Raw genomic sequence first — 13,190 nt, forward strand, 5'->3', positions numbered from 1 at the left:
TTTTTCAGTGATATAATACTCACATTCCCATTTTACTTGTAGTTACAAAGTGAGTGTATTCAACTAAGTTAGTAATGTTTATATTTCCATATAATTATCATCTAATATATGAATATTAATAAAACAATAAGAAATTCATTATAATTACTATTATTATTCAATCATATTGAATTTGACTAGAGTTATCGTTTTCACACCAAAAAAACTTTGTAAGCTATGACCTAAAGAAATTCACTATAAATTATTACTATTATTCAATCATATTGAATTTGACTAGAGATCGCGTTTTCATGCCAGCAAAACTTTGTTGGCTCTGTCCTAAATACATCATCGTATATTTACCACCTGATGAGTTGATACAAGATATATCGTCATCACTGAATTGCAACGAAATACGTTTTGGTAGCCATGTTTTAAATAATTTATCATTGCTCACATCTTGCAAAGTTAATAAAATTGATTTACCAAATCGTGTAGAATAAGTTGACATATTTTTAATTATGTACACTTCATCAATTGGCAATGATGATAAGGCCTTTTGCTCTAGTATTTCAACCTCCTGTACAATCAAATTATTAATTTTATTCAAGTCTACTTTTGAAACGGACATGATGAAAATATATATGAAAATATAAACAATTTCCAACAGACAAATACACTCACCGTCTTCCTTCTATTACGAACTGAATAACACTCTACCAATTGCTAACTGCTGCAGATATATTCGTCTACTGATTTCATAGTGTGCCAGGCATTTCTTTTATATTAAACAGTGTGAGTCACCCCCACCATGAAACCGTGAAAGATTCACATTGCTAGTTGCTATCCACTAGAGATGCCTGACGTCACAGCCAAGCCCATCTCCCAACTTGATGCGATAACAGTTGCCGGTACGAGCAAGCAATGGTCGTTGCGGTCTCGGAGAGGGTAGACGCTAGGCAAACGGTCCTCGGCTGCCGTTGTGTCACCATCGATAGCGGGGCTAGAGCGAACCTTCATCGCTTCGGGAGAGGTGAGGGCAGACCGATGAATACGCATTACTCTGCCACACGTCGTGGAGTGAACATGTCGCTCTCTAGCCGTTGAACGGTTATTGCTGTGACATCACTCCACTACTAACTTGGTGCCCTAACACCGATGGAGCATTTATTACTTGGAGGATCTTCGAAGTATGCAGACGTATGTTTGTACATAGACAAACAAGCACATGATGAAACCCTGTACCGTGCATTCTCCTACACACACACACACACACACACACACATAAACACACAAAATTCCATATGAAAAAAAAATCTGAACGATCCATGCACCAGACACTTCAAGGTCACAACGCCTTGACTTCACTGCACAACAAAAAAACTTCACCAAACAACAACCAATAAAAAAAGCAATTAATACGTCATAGTGGTGGGGGGAGGCCGAGAATCAGCTGTAAACAACTACTGTTATCGCTTTCAAGTTTATTGGAACAATTAGGATAAAATAAATTAAAATTATGTAATTACCGAAATACACTCAAAATTTATTGCAATATACACAAAACTTATTTCATATTGAGGTGTTGATAAAAGAAAGTAAGCAAAAACCATAGATGGTATCCTTTAAAAAACTAAATAATTTCCGTGGCAACGTTAGTTTAAAACGACATGTCAACTTGTTTTGTATGTTACAGCATTAGTTGACAGTATTTCAATCAAAGTTTAAAGTTCGTTTACTTCAAGTCTGATAAATGGTTAGATTAACGGAAATGCATAAAATAACAGGAAGTAGCTGGCCAATTTCATGAGAAATTTCCTAATATACCGCCCATATCTCATGGAACAATAAGCAAAATAGAGAAGCAGTTTCGGGAGCTTGGTCATGTGGAGTAGACAAAAAAAGCAGCTGCTAATGCAATGAGTGATGAACTCAAATTAGATGTGATACTTGAGTTTGAGGAAAACCCACATACATCGAGTAGACGGGCATCCACTACATTCAATGTTAGCCATACATCGATACTAAACATGCATCCCTATAAAATTATACCTACTCAGGAGCTCATGGAAGACGATTTTGATAGAAAAACTAAATTTTGTGAGCAAATAATGGACATGTTGGATAACAATATCATCCGAATAGAAGTTATGTTTTAACGGCCATGCTAATCGGCAAAATTGCCGCTACTGGTCAACGGAAAATCCTCACTGGATGAGAGAACACACGCAATACCCCCAACAGGTTAATGTTTGGGCAAGGATTGTAGGAAATCGTATCATTGGTCCCTTTTTCATTGAGGGCAACTTGAATGGCGATAATTATTTGGCACCACTTCAGCAGGATGGAGCATCAGCACATTACCAAGTTAATGTCCGGCAATCCTTCGATACAACATTTCCCAATCGGTGGATAGGGCGGCAAGGATCATCATTAGATTTCTTTTTATAGAGATATGTAGTGTACAAAACTAAACCTTCAGATTAGAATGACTTAAACCTATTTAAAAATTTGGGGGTTGTACCTGTCATTCGAAGGGGGTTGAAGGTAGGGGTGGTATTTTTATGTTAAAGAATGTCAAATTATAATTTACATAATTACATTATAATTTACGTTTTTCGGATATTTTTTTAAATATGTACAGTAACCGAAATAACGAATTTATTCCATTTGGCTTTTACACACCAACACAACCAATTTGTGTTTCAGTGAATCCTATTGAATTCTTTCAAAAGATTTCTCAACAAATTTTATACAAAAAAGTTACCATCGGTTTAGTTGTTTGGTATTGCTTCACTAATAGAAACACTCAAAAAAACTCTCCTCTTCAAAAAAACTATCTTCTCCCAACATTTCTGCATAGTGGGATCTGGTAAATACCGACCAGAAAACACTTTTCTGGTAAATAGTACAACATACATTTGATTATCAGAGAGATATTTGTGAAAATTTCCTCAGAGAAAATTCTTGCAGGTGCTTCTCGCTCGTCCAGTTGGCTGAAAATCCAGTGATCACTCACAGACCGGCTTCAAAGTATTATTCATCGTCAGTTCAGGACAAGTATAAACATGACAGCGGTGTCGTCAGGTACTCCACTGATTGATTTCATTGTGGTTCTCCTTCTGGACGAGTGGAAAGCATATGCAACAATTTCCCCTGTGTGGAAACTTGCAAAAATGACTCTCGAATATAATTTAAGATCCGTCGTGGTATTACATAGGAAAGTAGCGACAATAATCTGACAGATTCCAACATATAGGGACATTGGAGGCGATGTATGATTCGAATTTCAGTTGGAAAAATTTTTTTTTTGTACTTATGTATTTGTCGTTTACACGAGATCAGTATCAGTCATTAGTCTTTTTTGAATTCTGTGACAGCGAGCAGCTTTTTCATTTTTGTGACAGAAATGTTAGAAGAAAAATGTGTTCCGAAGTGAAAAACCTGTTGATACTGTTTTATCATTATTTCCAAGGTCCAATTTGTGACAGTGACATTTTGTAACTAATGTGCCACATACATTTTTTTGGAAAGGTATTGTAGCTAGTTACATATTAAAATTTGGTTCTTACATGAGGAATCTCTAAAAATAATAAATTTTCTCGAAACTTTGTCCAATAGAAAACCAGAATGCAAGAATGTCAAATATGAGTTGAAATTCCCTGGCTTTAGAGTATTAGGAATGTGATTCCCTGGCTTTTCCAGGTCGCTGGATAAACTGCATTAATAATGGATCATTCATAATCATTCTGAAAATCCCCAGATTTTCAGAATTGTTATTTTGCTGCTTGAAAGCCATCTGACATCATTATTTCAATCTCCTGAAAACACTGCACTCTGTTTATTGAGTTTTTCTTCCTATCATGAATCTTCTCTGCAATAGTGAAACTGAATTGTTTGTGAAACAAGTCTTTGAAAATCCAGGTCTACCGTAGGAAAAAAATGGATCTGCACTAACAATTCTTGTGGCGCTACTGATATCAATAGATATTCTGTATCTCACTTTACCGTACACTCGTACACTGTAATAGTCCCAGAGACAATATCACTGAATAACGGAGGATGTAAACAAAAAGTAAATATACTCATACACACGGAAGACGTTTCATAACCTACTTCGGCGTATATTCGATATACCTTCGAACCTGTCTAACTGTACCTCACAATTAAAATTCTGCGATTGGCAGTTTCATTTCAGGACACAGTGACCAAAATATGATGTATGGCTCAGTTTGAAAGTTTCTTTGCCTGACATCAATAATAATTAGTTGAAGAAAAAAGCGGTCTTCAAAGTTTTTCTTTTACAAGTTCATATTCTGAGGTTACTTGATTTGAGCTAGTCAGATTAATAACACAAATATGCGATGGTTTCGCCAACTGATGATATTACTAGTGGTTTTGGTGATATTATTGAATTGTTGTGATGGAAGAAAGAGAAAAAAGAACAGTAAGCAGATGATTCTGCGACAGAAAGAGACGAATCCTGTTAATTTCATAAGGTAGGTATTTATTATATATACGAGTTCTTCTATTTCTGAAGTACACTAAATAACCTATATGTTGCATATAATAATCTCATTATTATTTCCATGTATATGTAGAAAAATAAAAACTTTCAAGAATGGCAATCGTTAAATCTACAATAACAACAGAGATTTTGAAAATATTGTCACTTTCTTCAATTACTTTTTCACGAAAGAAAAGAACACAACACTATATCAAGTTTTGTCTCATCTTGATGCCTCTAACGTATTTTCGTTAACATTATTCTGATGACACTAACAATAACGTGATGAAAATGCAATGCAACAAGAGGTAGATAGAAAAAAATTTATCATAATATCACTAGAGTATAGGAATTGAAGCCTAAAAATTTCTTGAAACTCGACAATTCGCCGTCTTTTTTGAAGATTTGATCAGGGTTTCTTTTGGGGTATCAAAAGTGTTTTTTCATTGGAGTTTATATACTTTCTCGAATGAACATAATTTTTTACATAACAAGAAGCAATCTGAAATAATATTAAAAACATTTTCTATTTTTATTTTATTAAATTTAAAATAGTTTAGAAATTGAGTGAAAGAAAAAATAAAAAAGTGCACTCAATGTGAATTGAACACACGACCATTGCACATAATAATCAATGGCAGTGCAATAAAGGATTAGAAAAAGATCAAGCCCTGTACAAACTAGTACAGGGTACATAATTGTTGGAATGGCTATCATGAAACTTAGGAGAATAAATATAAACTTTGCCTGGTTTGGTGATCCAAAATATTTTCAAATGCGGTTTTTTCGATTGGTTGGGAAAGGGATCAAAAATATTTGTAGATAGACAATTAAGTTTTGTGTCAACGTTTCGGACTTTATTAAATCCATCATCAGGACTCTACAATAAAATAATTTAATAAGTGAACAGTATATGCCAATACATATTGCAACATTTATAAAGTTTATACAATCTCATATTATGTAAAAGAGAAACAAACAGGTGCACATACCAAACATAAGTTATCCATGTCAAAAAAACGTTTAAAATATAAGTGTCAGACAACATAGGTACAAATGAAAATGAGGACTAACCAAATGAAAACACATACACCACAGACACATTAAAAATGAAAACGATATCCAGGGAGACAAACTGGTTAGGAATGGCCGTTTTTGTTTGCCTTTTAAAAAATAAAAAATTATAAACAATAGAAGGATATCATATTACACAGGATGGTGGAAACTTATGTGTATTAAAATATTAAGGAATACGATTTAGTAAATTAAAATAAACACTTTTTTGTTTGAAAATGTGGATCATCTCACTAAACAGTCGTTTACCTAATAAAGGTTGAATATCTAAAATCTTAGGTTTTGCGAACTCAAAACTGTGGTTGTTTTCTCTTGTGTGTTCAACGAGGGCTGTTGGATTGGCAACATTCAACTTCCTTGTATCTCTTTCATGTTCAGACAACCTGTTTTTTAAGTAACGTCCCGTTTGTCCTACATAACATTCTGGACAATCCTTGCAGTTGATTTTATAAACAACGTTTGATTGCATATTCTTCGGAGTTTTTGTTTTTTGTTTCGAAAACAATCTTTTACCTACAGTGTTATCATTTGCAAACGCAATTTTGATGTGTTTATTATTTAAAACTGATCCAAGTTTTTCAGAAAGGTTATGTACATAAGGAATTTTGAAATATTTTGAATTGTTAATTTCCAGTATAGGTTGTCTATTTTCATTTATAATTTTTTTCACCAATGAAGGAGAGTAATTATTTTTAATAAGAAAATCTTCTATAATTCTGATGTTTTTGTTATGAAACTCAGTATCAGAAATTTTGAGTGCTCTTGATTTTAAGTTCCTAATGATATTAATTTTATTGTTAAAACTGTGCTGTGAAAAATAATTAATAAACCTTTCTGAAAAAGTAGTTTTGTGGTACCAGTCGACTTTTAAAATCGATATCTTAGTGTCTAAGAAGGCTAGAGAATTGTCTTTTTCCAATTCTGCTGTAAATTTCAAATTTGGGTGGAAGCTTTGAAAAACATCAATAATTTCCATTTTTTTATTCTTGGGTATTGATGTGAAAATGTCATCAACGTATCTTTTGAAAAACGGAACTGAAAAAGACAATTGTTCTAGACTACGTTGTTGGAGTTCAGACATCACTAGATCTGCACATATAGGTGACATACAGTTTCCCATTCCTAGTCCGGATATTTGTTTATGAAAAACTCCGTCGTAGTTAAAATAGTTCGACTTAATGCAAAATTCAAATACTTTTATAAATTCATTTAGAGGTAAAATAGTGAATTCTGAGATTTTGGGCCATCTTTTAATAATAATTTCAATTATGAGATCCACAGGAATCTTGGTGAAAAGGAATTCTACGTCTAGAGATATTAAAATATAATCATCAGGTATTTTTGTCCTCGAATAAAAGCAGAAAAATCAAGAGTCCTTCACCTGATGATCATCTTTTTCAAAACCAGTTTTTAAAATTTCACTAACCCACTTTGATATTTTATATATAGGGTAATTTATAAAACTGACAATTGGTCTTAAAGGCATCCCTTCTTTGTGGATTTTAGGTAGAAAATACATTTTGGGAAACACTCCATTTTTTGTAGTGAGGTAGTCAGCACATTTTTTATCAATATATTTATGATCTAGTAATCTTTTAATTATTTTATTAGACTTATTTTGTATTTTTATGGTAGGGTCATTAGATGAAATTTCGTATACTTTTCTGTCACTCAACATTTCAGTAGATCTCGCAACAAAAATAGTTCTATCCAGCACTACTGTTACATTGCCCTTGTCAGCTTTAGTGATGATGATATCAGGGTGTTCTTTCAAAAATATTCGTGTATCTCTTATATAATTAAAAAGTTTTTTATGAGTATTATTATTATTATTGAAATGTTTGTTACAATTTGTATAGTTGGTTAAAATATTAAATATTTTATTGCGTTTTTCAATTTTTTCTTCGTTTGATTGCAAGGCATCCCTGTGGATCTCACAATTTGTAAAAGTATTTGAATTTTGCATTAAGTCGAACTATTTTAACTACGACGGAGTTTTTTATAAACAAATATCCGGACTAGGAATGGGAAACTGTATGCCACCTATATGTGCAGATCTAGTGATGTCTGAACTCCAACAATGATAACACTGTAGATAAAAGATTGTTTTCGAAACAAAAAACAAAAACTCCGATGAATATGCAATCAAACGTCGTTTATAAAATCAACTGCAAGGATTGTCCAGAATGTTATGTAGGACAAACGGGACGTTACTTGAAAAACAGGTTGTCTGAACATGAAAGAGATACAAGGAAGTTGAATGTTGCCAATCCAACAGCCCTCGTTGAACACACAAGAGAAAATAACCACAGTTTTGAGTTCGCAAAAGATTTTAGATATTCAACCTTTATTAGGTAAACGACTGTTTAGTGAGATGATCCACATTTTCAAACAAAAAAGTGTTAACACTAGAAGGGACATAGAAGGACTGAATAGTGTTTATTTTAATTTACTAAATCGTATTCCTCAATATTTTAATACACATAAGTTTCCACCATCCTGTGTAATCTGATATCCTTCTATTGTTTATAATTTTTTTATTTTTTAAAAGGCAAACAAAAACGGCCATTCCTAATCAGTTTGTCTCCCGGATAGCGTTTTCATTTTTAATGTGTCTGTGGTGTATGTGTTTTCATTTAGTTAGTCCTCATTTTCATTTATACCTACGTTGTCTGACACTTATATTTTAAACTTTTTTTTGACATGGATAACCTATGTTTGGTAAGTGCACCTGTTTGTTTCTCTTTTACATAATATGAGATTGTATAAACTTTATAAATTTTGCAATATGTATTGGCATATACTCTTCACTTATTAAATTATTTTATTGTAGAGCCCTGATGATGGATTTAATAAAGTCCGGAACGTTGGCATAAAACTTAATTGTTTATCTACGAATATTTTTGATCCCTTTCCCAACCAATCGAAAAAACCGCATTTGAGAATAAATATAGTTTGAAAAACTAAAAAACTCGCTTTAAAAGAACATCGAACTAAAAAGTTAAAAGTATTTTTTGAAATAAGCTTAAAACAATAACGAACGAAAAATACTAGTATTAGTGTGAAAAAAGTGACGGGCGCTTGATATACAAAAAATATGACATAAAGCGCCCACGCTTCTTCCACAATAATACTAGTGTTTTTCGTTCGTTATTGTTTTAAGCTTATTAAAAAATATATTCTCAACTTTTCAATGAAGAAAAGAGAAATGAAACTTTGTATGTTTGTTACAATAAACTTGTATAAGTTTGAAAATGTCCGTATAGGACGAAACTGCAGTAACGTTAGTTACAAATAAAAGTGGTGAAAAACATAGAAAGTTTCACTTCCCTTTTCTTCATTAAGATTTCCTACCTACCACGTAGTAACGGCTACATCCATCAATCTATTTTAGTTCGATGTTCTTTAAACTATATTTATTTTTCATTTTATAGTTTCGTATACTATAAAAGCGTGTTTTTAGTCTTTTTAAACTATATTTATTTTATCTAAACTTTGGGATCAATCAGTCGTATATTGATTAGAAAAATGACAATTGATATTTTCCGATTCCGGAGAGGGAGCCTGAAAATCAGCTACCAAGCCCAAGGCAGCAGGCACGCAAAGTAGGGTTACAAATAAGGCATCAGGCGCGCGTGTTAATATAAAAAATACTTACTTCAAATGAAGAAATACATATAAAGTGACTTCGAATTATAACAGGGAGGTTACGTTCAGCGCTATCTGCCCGCGAATAGATCAAGCAATAATGTCGATATATTAGGGAGGTTACGTACAGCGCCATCTGTCCGCGAATAGATCAAGCAAAAATGTCGATAATTCTGTCAAATATAGATCCCAAGCTTGAGAGTTACAAACAAACAACATACATACATACAGGTGAAGCTAATAAAAGCGTGTTAAAATAATAATATACTTTTTTCAAATGAAGAAATACATGTAAAATGAGTTCGAATTATATCAAGGAGGTTACGTGCAGCGCCATCTGCCCGCGACCAGATCAAGCAATAATGTCGATAATTCTGGAGTTACAAACAAACATACATAGATAGATGCATACATACAGGTGAAGCTAATAAAAGCTTGTTAATTAAAAACGCAACAAACGTGAAAAAAATCCAGCAAACTCTTAATTTTGTATTATTCAATATTCACATCTGATGATTCATTTTTCTGTTGAAGCGTCCCTACATAGAAGCATATGAGAAATGCCTGTTGGAAAATAACTCGTTTTCCCGCTAATACCACGACGGATTACATCTTACAGACATTTGTGCAAGTTACCGCATAGGAGAAATTCATATGATCATATACCGACCGGTTTTGGAGTGTTACTCCTCGTCAGTGCAGAATATATCCTACCAAAACATCAATTGTGAATCAATCGAAGTTCCATCGCATATAAAAAACTTCGTCTGAGATAGGATGTTAAAACTACAGTGAAAGAGTAACAGTTCCATCTCGTGAACAAAGCCCTAGGCGGGAAAGAAGTATATCGTATACCAACACTATAATAAAGATCAAAATCAGTTATTTTGACTGTGACACTTCAACTAATCGAACTACAACTACATGTCCTCAATTGTACATAAGGTAAGGTTTAGGTAACCCAATTAGGAGAAACGAAGCCACCCACACCATTACCTTATCGCCTTTGATAATGTCTACTGAAGTAGTAGACGTGGTCAGGCTGACCACGGCCAAAACACTCGGAAAATAGCTTTGACATAATTTCACTTGTTCCGATTTTTGGCTTGGGGTATCTCTTGAGAAAAAAAAAGATACCCTATCTTTTAATTCAAAAACCACATATTTCAAGCATGGCGAATCGGCAGACTTACATAATTTGTAAAAAAATCCCGGAAACAACTATGGATGTCATTTATTGGAGAAAGTAACAGAAAACTTTTCATCCGGTTTGTTATGCTATACTAGATTCACTACTCATATACTGATGGCCAAACTGGTTGGTGAAACACACGTTGAAAAAATTGTTGCAGTTCTAGTGTGTGAGGAGTGTTTGTACTCGATTAATTATGCTTTGAAAGAATTTTGCTACCTTATATTTAACGTGCTTGAATTTGTATATTAAAAGAAAAGAGCACTGCCTTTCCCTAACTCGCACAAGTCAAGATTATTTTGGAGAAAATCTCCAGAAAATCAATGAGTTTGTTCAGAAATACCTATTTTATTTTGATGTTTTGTGATTTGATATTATTGAATATCAAGTTCTCGTTACGATAGTGTATAATTTTGAGTAATTTTCGTTGTTTACAAAAAATAAAAATAACTTTGAAAATTATTTTACTCCTCAAAAAGATTGACCGTGGTTAACACCATAGTTGTATAATTCGTAATATTACAGGGTTTTGAAATAAACCGTCGTATACAGGATGCTGTCTATTTCTCGTTTTAGCAAATTTTTTTTCGTAGTCCCCATTAAAAAAAAAATAAAAAAATCATACTTCACTTAGATGGCCATGACTTCAAATCTAGATGTATTTTTTGATGCTGAACAACTTTTCTAAATAATATTTCCCGAGATTTTCCAAAATAAGGGTACTTTACTCTTGTCTCATAATCAAATATTTGAAGACTCCTCGTATATTACGTATATTTCACTATATTTTGTTGGTGCATGTTTAGTTTTAGGGAATGAACAAACTTTCATCAAGAATAACTTTTTGTCGAAAAACCCTTAATAAATAAGTTTCCTATATGGTGCATACTTTGGGGATGACACTGTATAACCACTTTTAATTACTGTTTATAAAAAACCTTCATTATTTATCTTCAATCAACTTACAGAAACTTTTTTCGAGAAAATTAATAATAAATTAATGTTTTCCAGGTTAGCTGTTATGAGGCTCATTTACGGAATAGCGACTAGAATTGGGCTTGGCGACCAAATTTCAGAGGCACTAAATGGGGCTTTTGTACCACCAGGTGTGGACGATTATGACTATGGTGAAGGATTCGGACTGGGTGATCAAGACGACTATGATTACTGAAGAAAATCAGCCGAAAAACACAACCCGAACTTAATGTATTTATTGTTGTTTGTACATAGTATTTATTTTTATTTATGATGTTCATTAAAATTACAAAAAAAGAGATTATAACTAACTTATCCTTGGTTATAAAAAAATAATAGGGTCTTCCACTTTCACCTTCTCCTTCGCGGATGAATATTTAAAATTTGTGAACACTGTAGCAGATTGAGAGATTGATCGTTTTGTTATAAATTTATTTTTCGTGAAATCTGACAATGTAGGTGAAATTTTAATTGAGTAACATTTATAATTTGTATGAGTTTGGTTTACAATTTTGATGTTACTGTAATATAGGGATGATTACCTCTTCATGAGATCACCTACTGAAAATGACTAAAAGAGATAACAGAAACTGATTCTTTCACAGAAATAGCTTAAATTCACTAATTGGTTCATTCATGCACTGCCACTAGAGAGATGATCCATGTACGACAATGGTAAATTTAGGACATTCTGATTCACAATTATCCTGTTATAACACGTCATAATTACCATAAAGTAAAGCATAAACTCGTTATCAATACCACAAAAAACATTATAAAAAATTATTGGAACACGTCAATTTTACAATTTTATGCCTATTTCTTCAACCCTCTTTGAATGACAGTACTCCCTTGAAAATTTGTGAATAGAATGAGTGTATGATAGTCATTTGAAAAGCCAAATAATTAGTATATTTTAATTATAACGAAGAAGAATCGTATGCAAAATAATTGGATAGTTCGCTACCTCATGGAATTAAATTCAGAATCGGTCCGAGTTGACACGATTTGAATTGTTGCTTGTTGCCTGTATGGTGGATTGTGAGCAGTATATTCAATTATTTGGTAAATGGTTATTTGGTGTTGAAGATACAGATAGTTTGGTATTGAAAACAAATAAAAATAGGAATAATTTGGATTTGGAAGAACTATCCCAATGATTATTCAAATTCTCCTATGATAATATTCAGTTATCAATTATTCGGATAATCCTTTTAGGCCTTTAGTCTGCCACATGGAGCTTCCAATAGAAGTTTGTCTAAATTTTAAAAGAATGTTTCGTATAACAGTTTTATAAGGTCGGTGTATTGAACTTTTAAAAATTAATCACCAATATTAATAAATTTTATTTCATTTATTATGAAAAGAAAATTCGTAATTCACACCATATAATGAAATTATGTCAAATATACTTAATCACGAATAAATCACTCTAAAGTATCTACTATTAATGATGTTACAATTTTTTGTGCGAAGAAATTTTTTATTCTTTGTGGTAGTTTTGTAACAGAATCATCCTGTATGTGGTCTTTCCTACCCGCTATCATTGGAATGTAAGGTTTCTACTTCGAAAGGTTGATAAGTATACGACTAGATGCCTCTACCTGACCGTTCATCATTTTAATAGTTTTTGCTAAATGTTCGGACAGAACAAAATAAAATTATTTTTTTCAAGTCTGTAAGCGATAGCCGTAGAAATCGAAAGAAAATTATAATCCTCTGGGCGAAACTATCAGAATTTGTTATACAAGTTACGAATAGTGTGCCTAGTTTTAGGTAAGTTTCAGATACCATAATAAATTATTGTTGGTTCTC

General features: G+C 32.6%; 1 protein-coding gene across 2 annotated transcripts in view; it reads left to right on the forward strand.

The window, feature by feature from the left end:
- The window catches only part of LOC111514110 (uncharacterized), a 37,108-nt gene extending 25,434 nt beyond the window's left edge, over window positions 1-11,674 (forward strand). Inside the window, exons 1-2 of one of the 2 annotated variants that reach the window (XM_023170341.2) lie at window positions 3,542-4,478; window positions 11,412-11,674. In XM_023170341.2, coding sequence (XP_023026109.2) covers window positions 4,339-4,478; window positions 11,412-11,571 — 300 coding nt within the window. In that variant the 5' untranslated portion in view covers window positions 3,542-4,338 and the 3' untranslated portion in view covers window positions 11,572-11,674. Of the gene's footprint in view, window positions 1-3,541; window positions 4,479-11,411 lie in introns of those variants that run through there. The other variant, XM_074170750.1, reaches the window with a different exon arrangement.
- Window positions 11,675-13,190: the final 1,516 nt, after the last annotated feature.

This window comes from Leptinotarsa decemlineata, unplaced genomic scaffold, assembly GCF_025532065.1.
Source record: "Leptinotarsa decemlineata unplaced genomic scaffold, Ldec_3_MD MMD2_P_RNA_scaffold_9, whole genome shotgun sequence".
NCBI classification, from domain to species: Eukaryota; Metazoa; Arthropoda; class Insecta; order Coleoptera; family Chrysomelidae; genus Leptinotarsa; species Leptinotarsa decemlineata.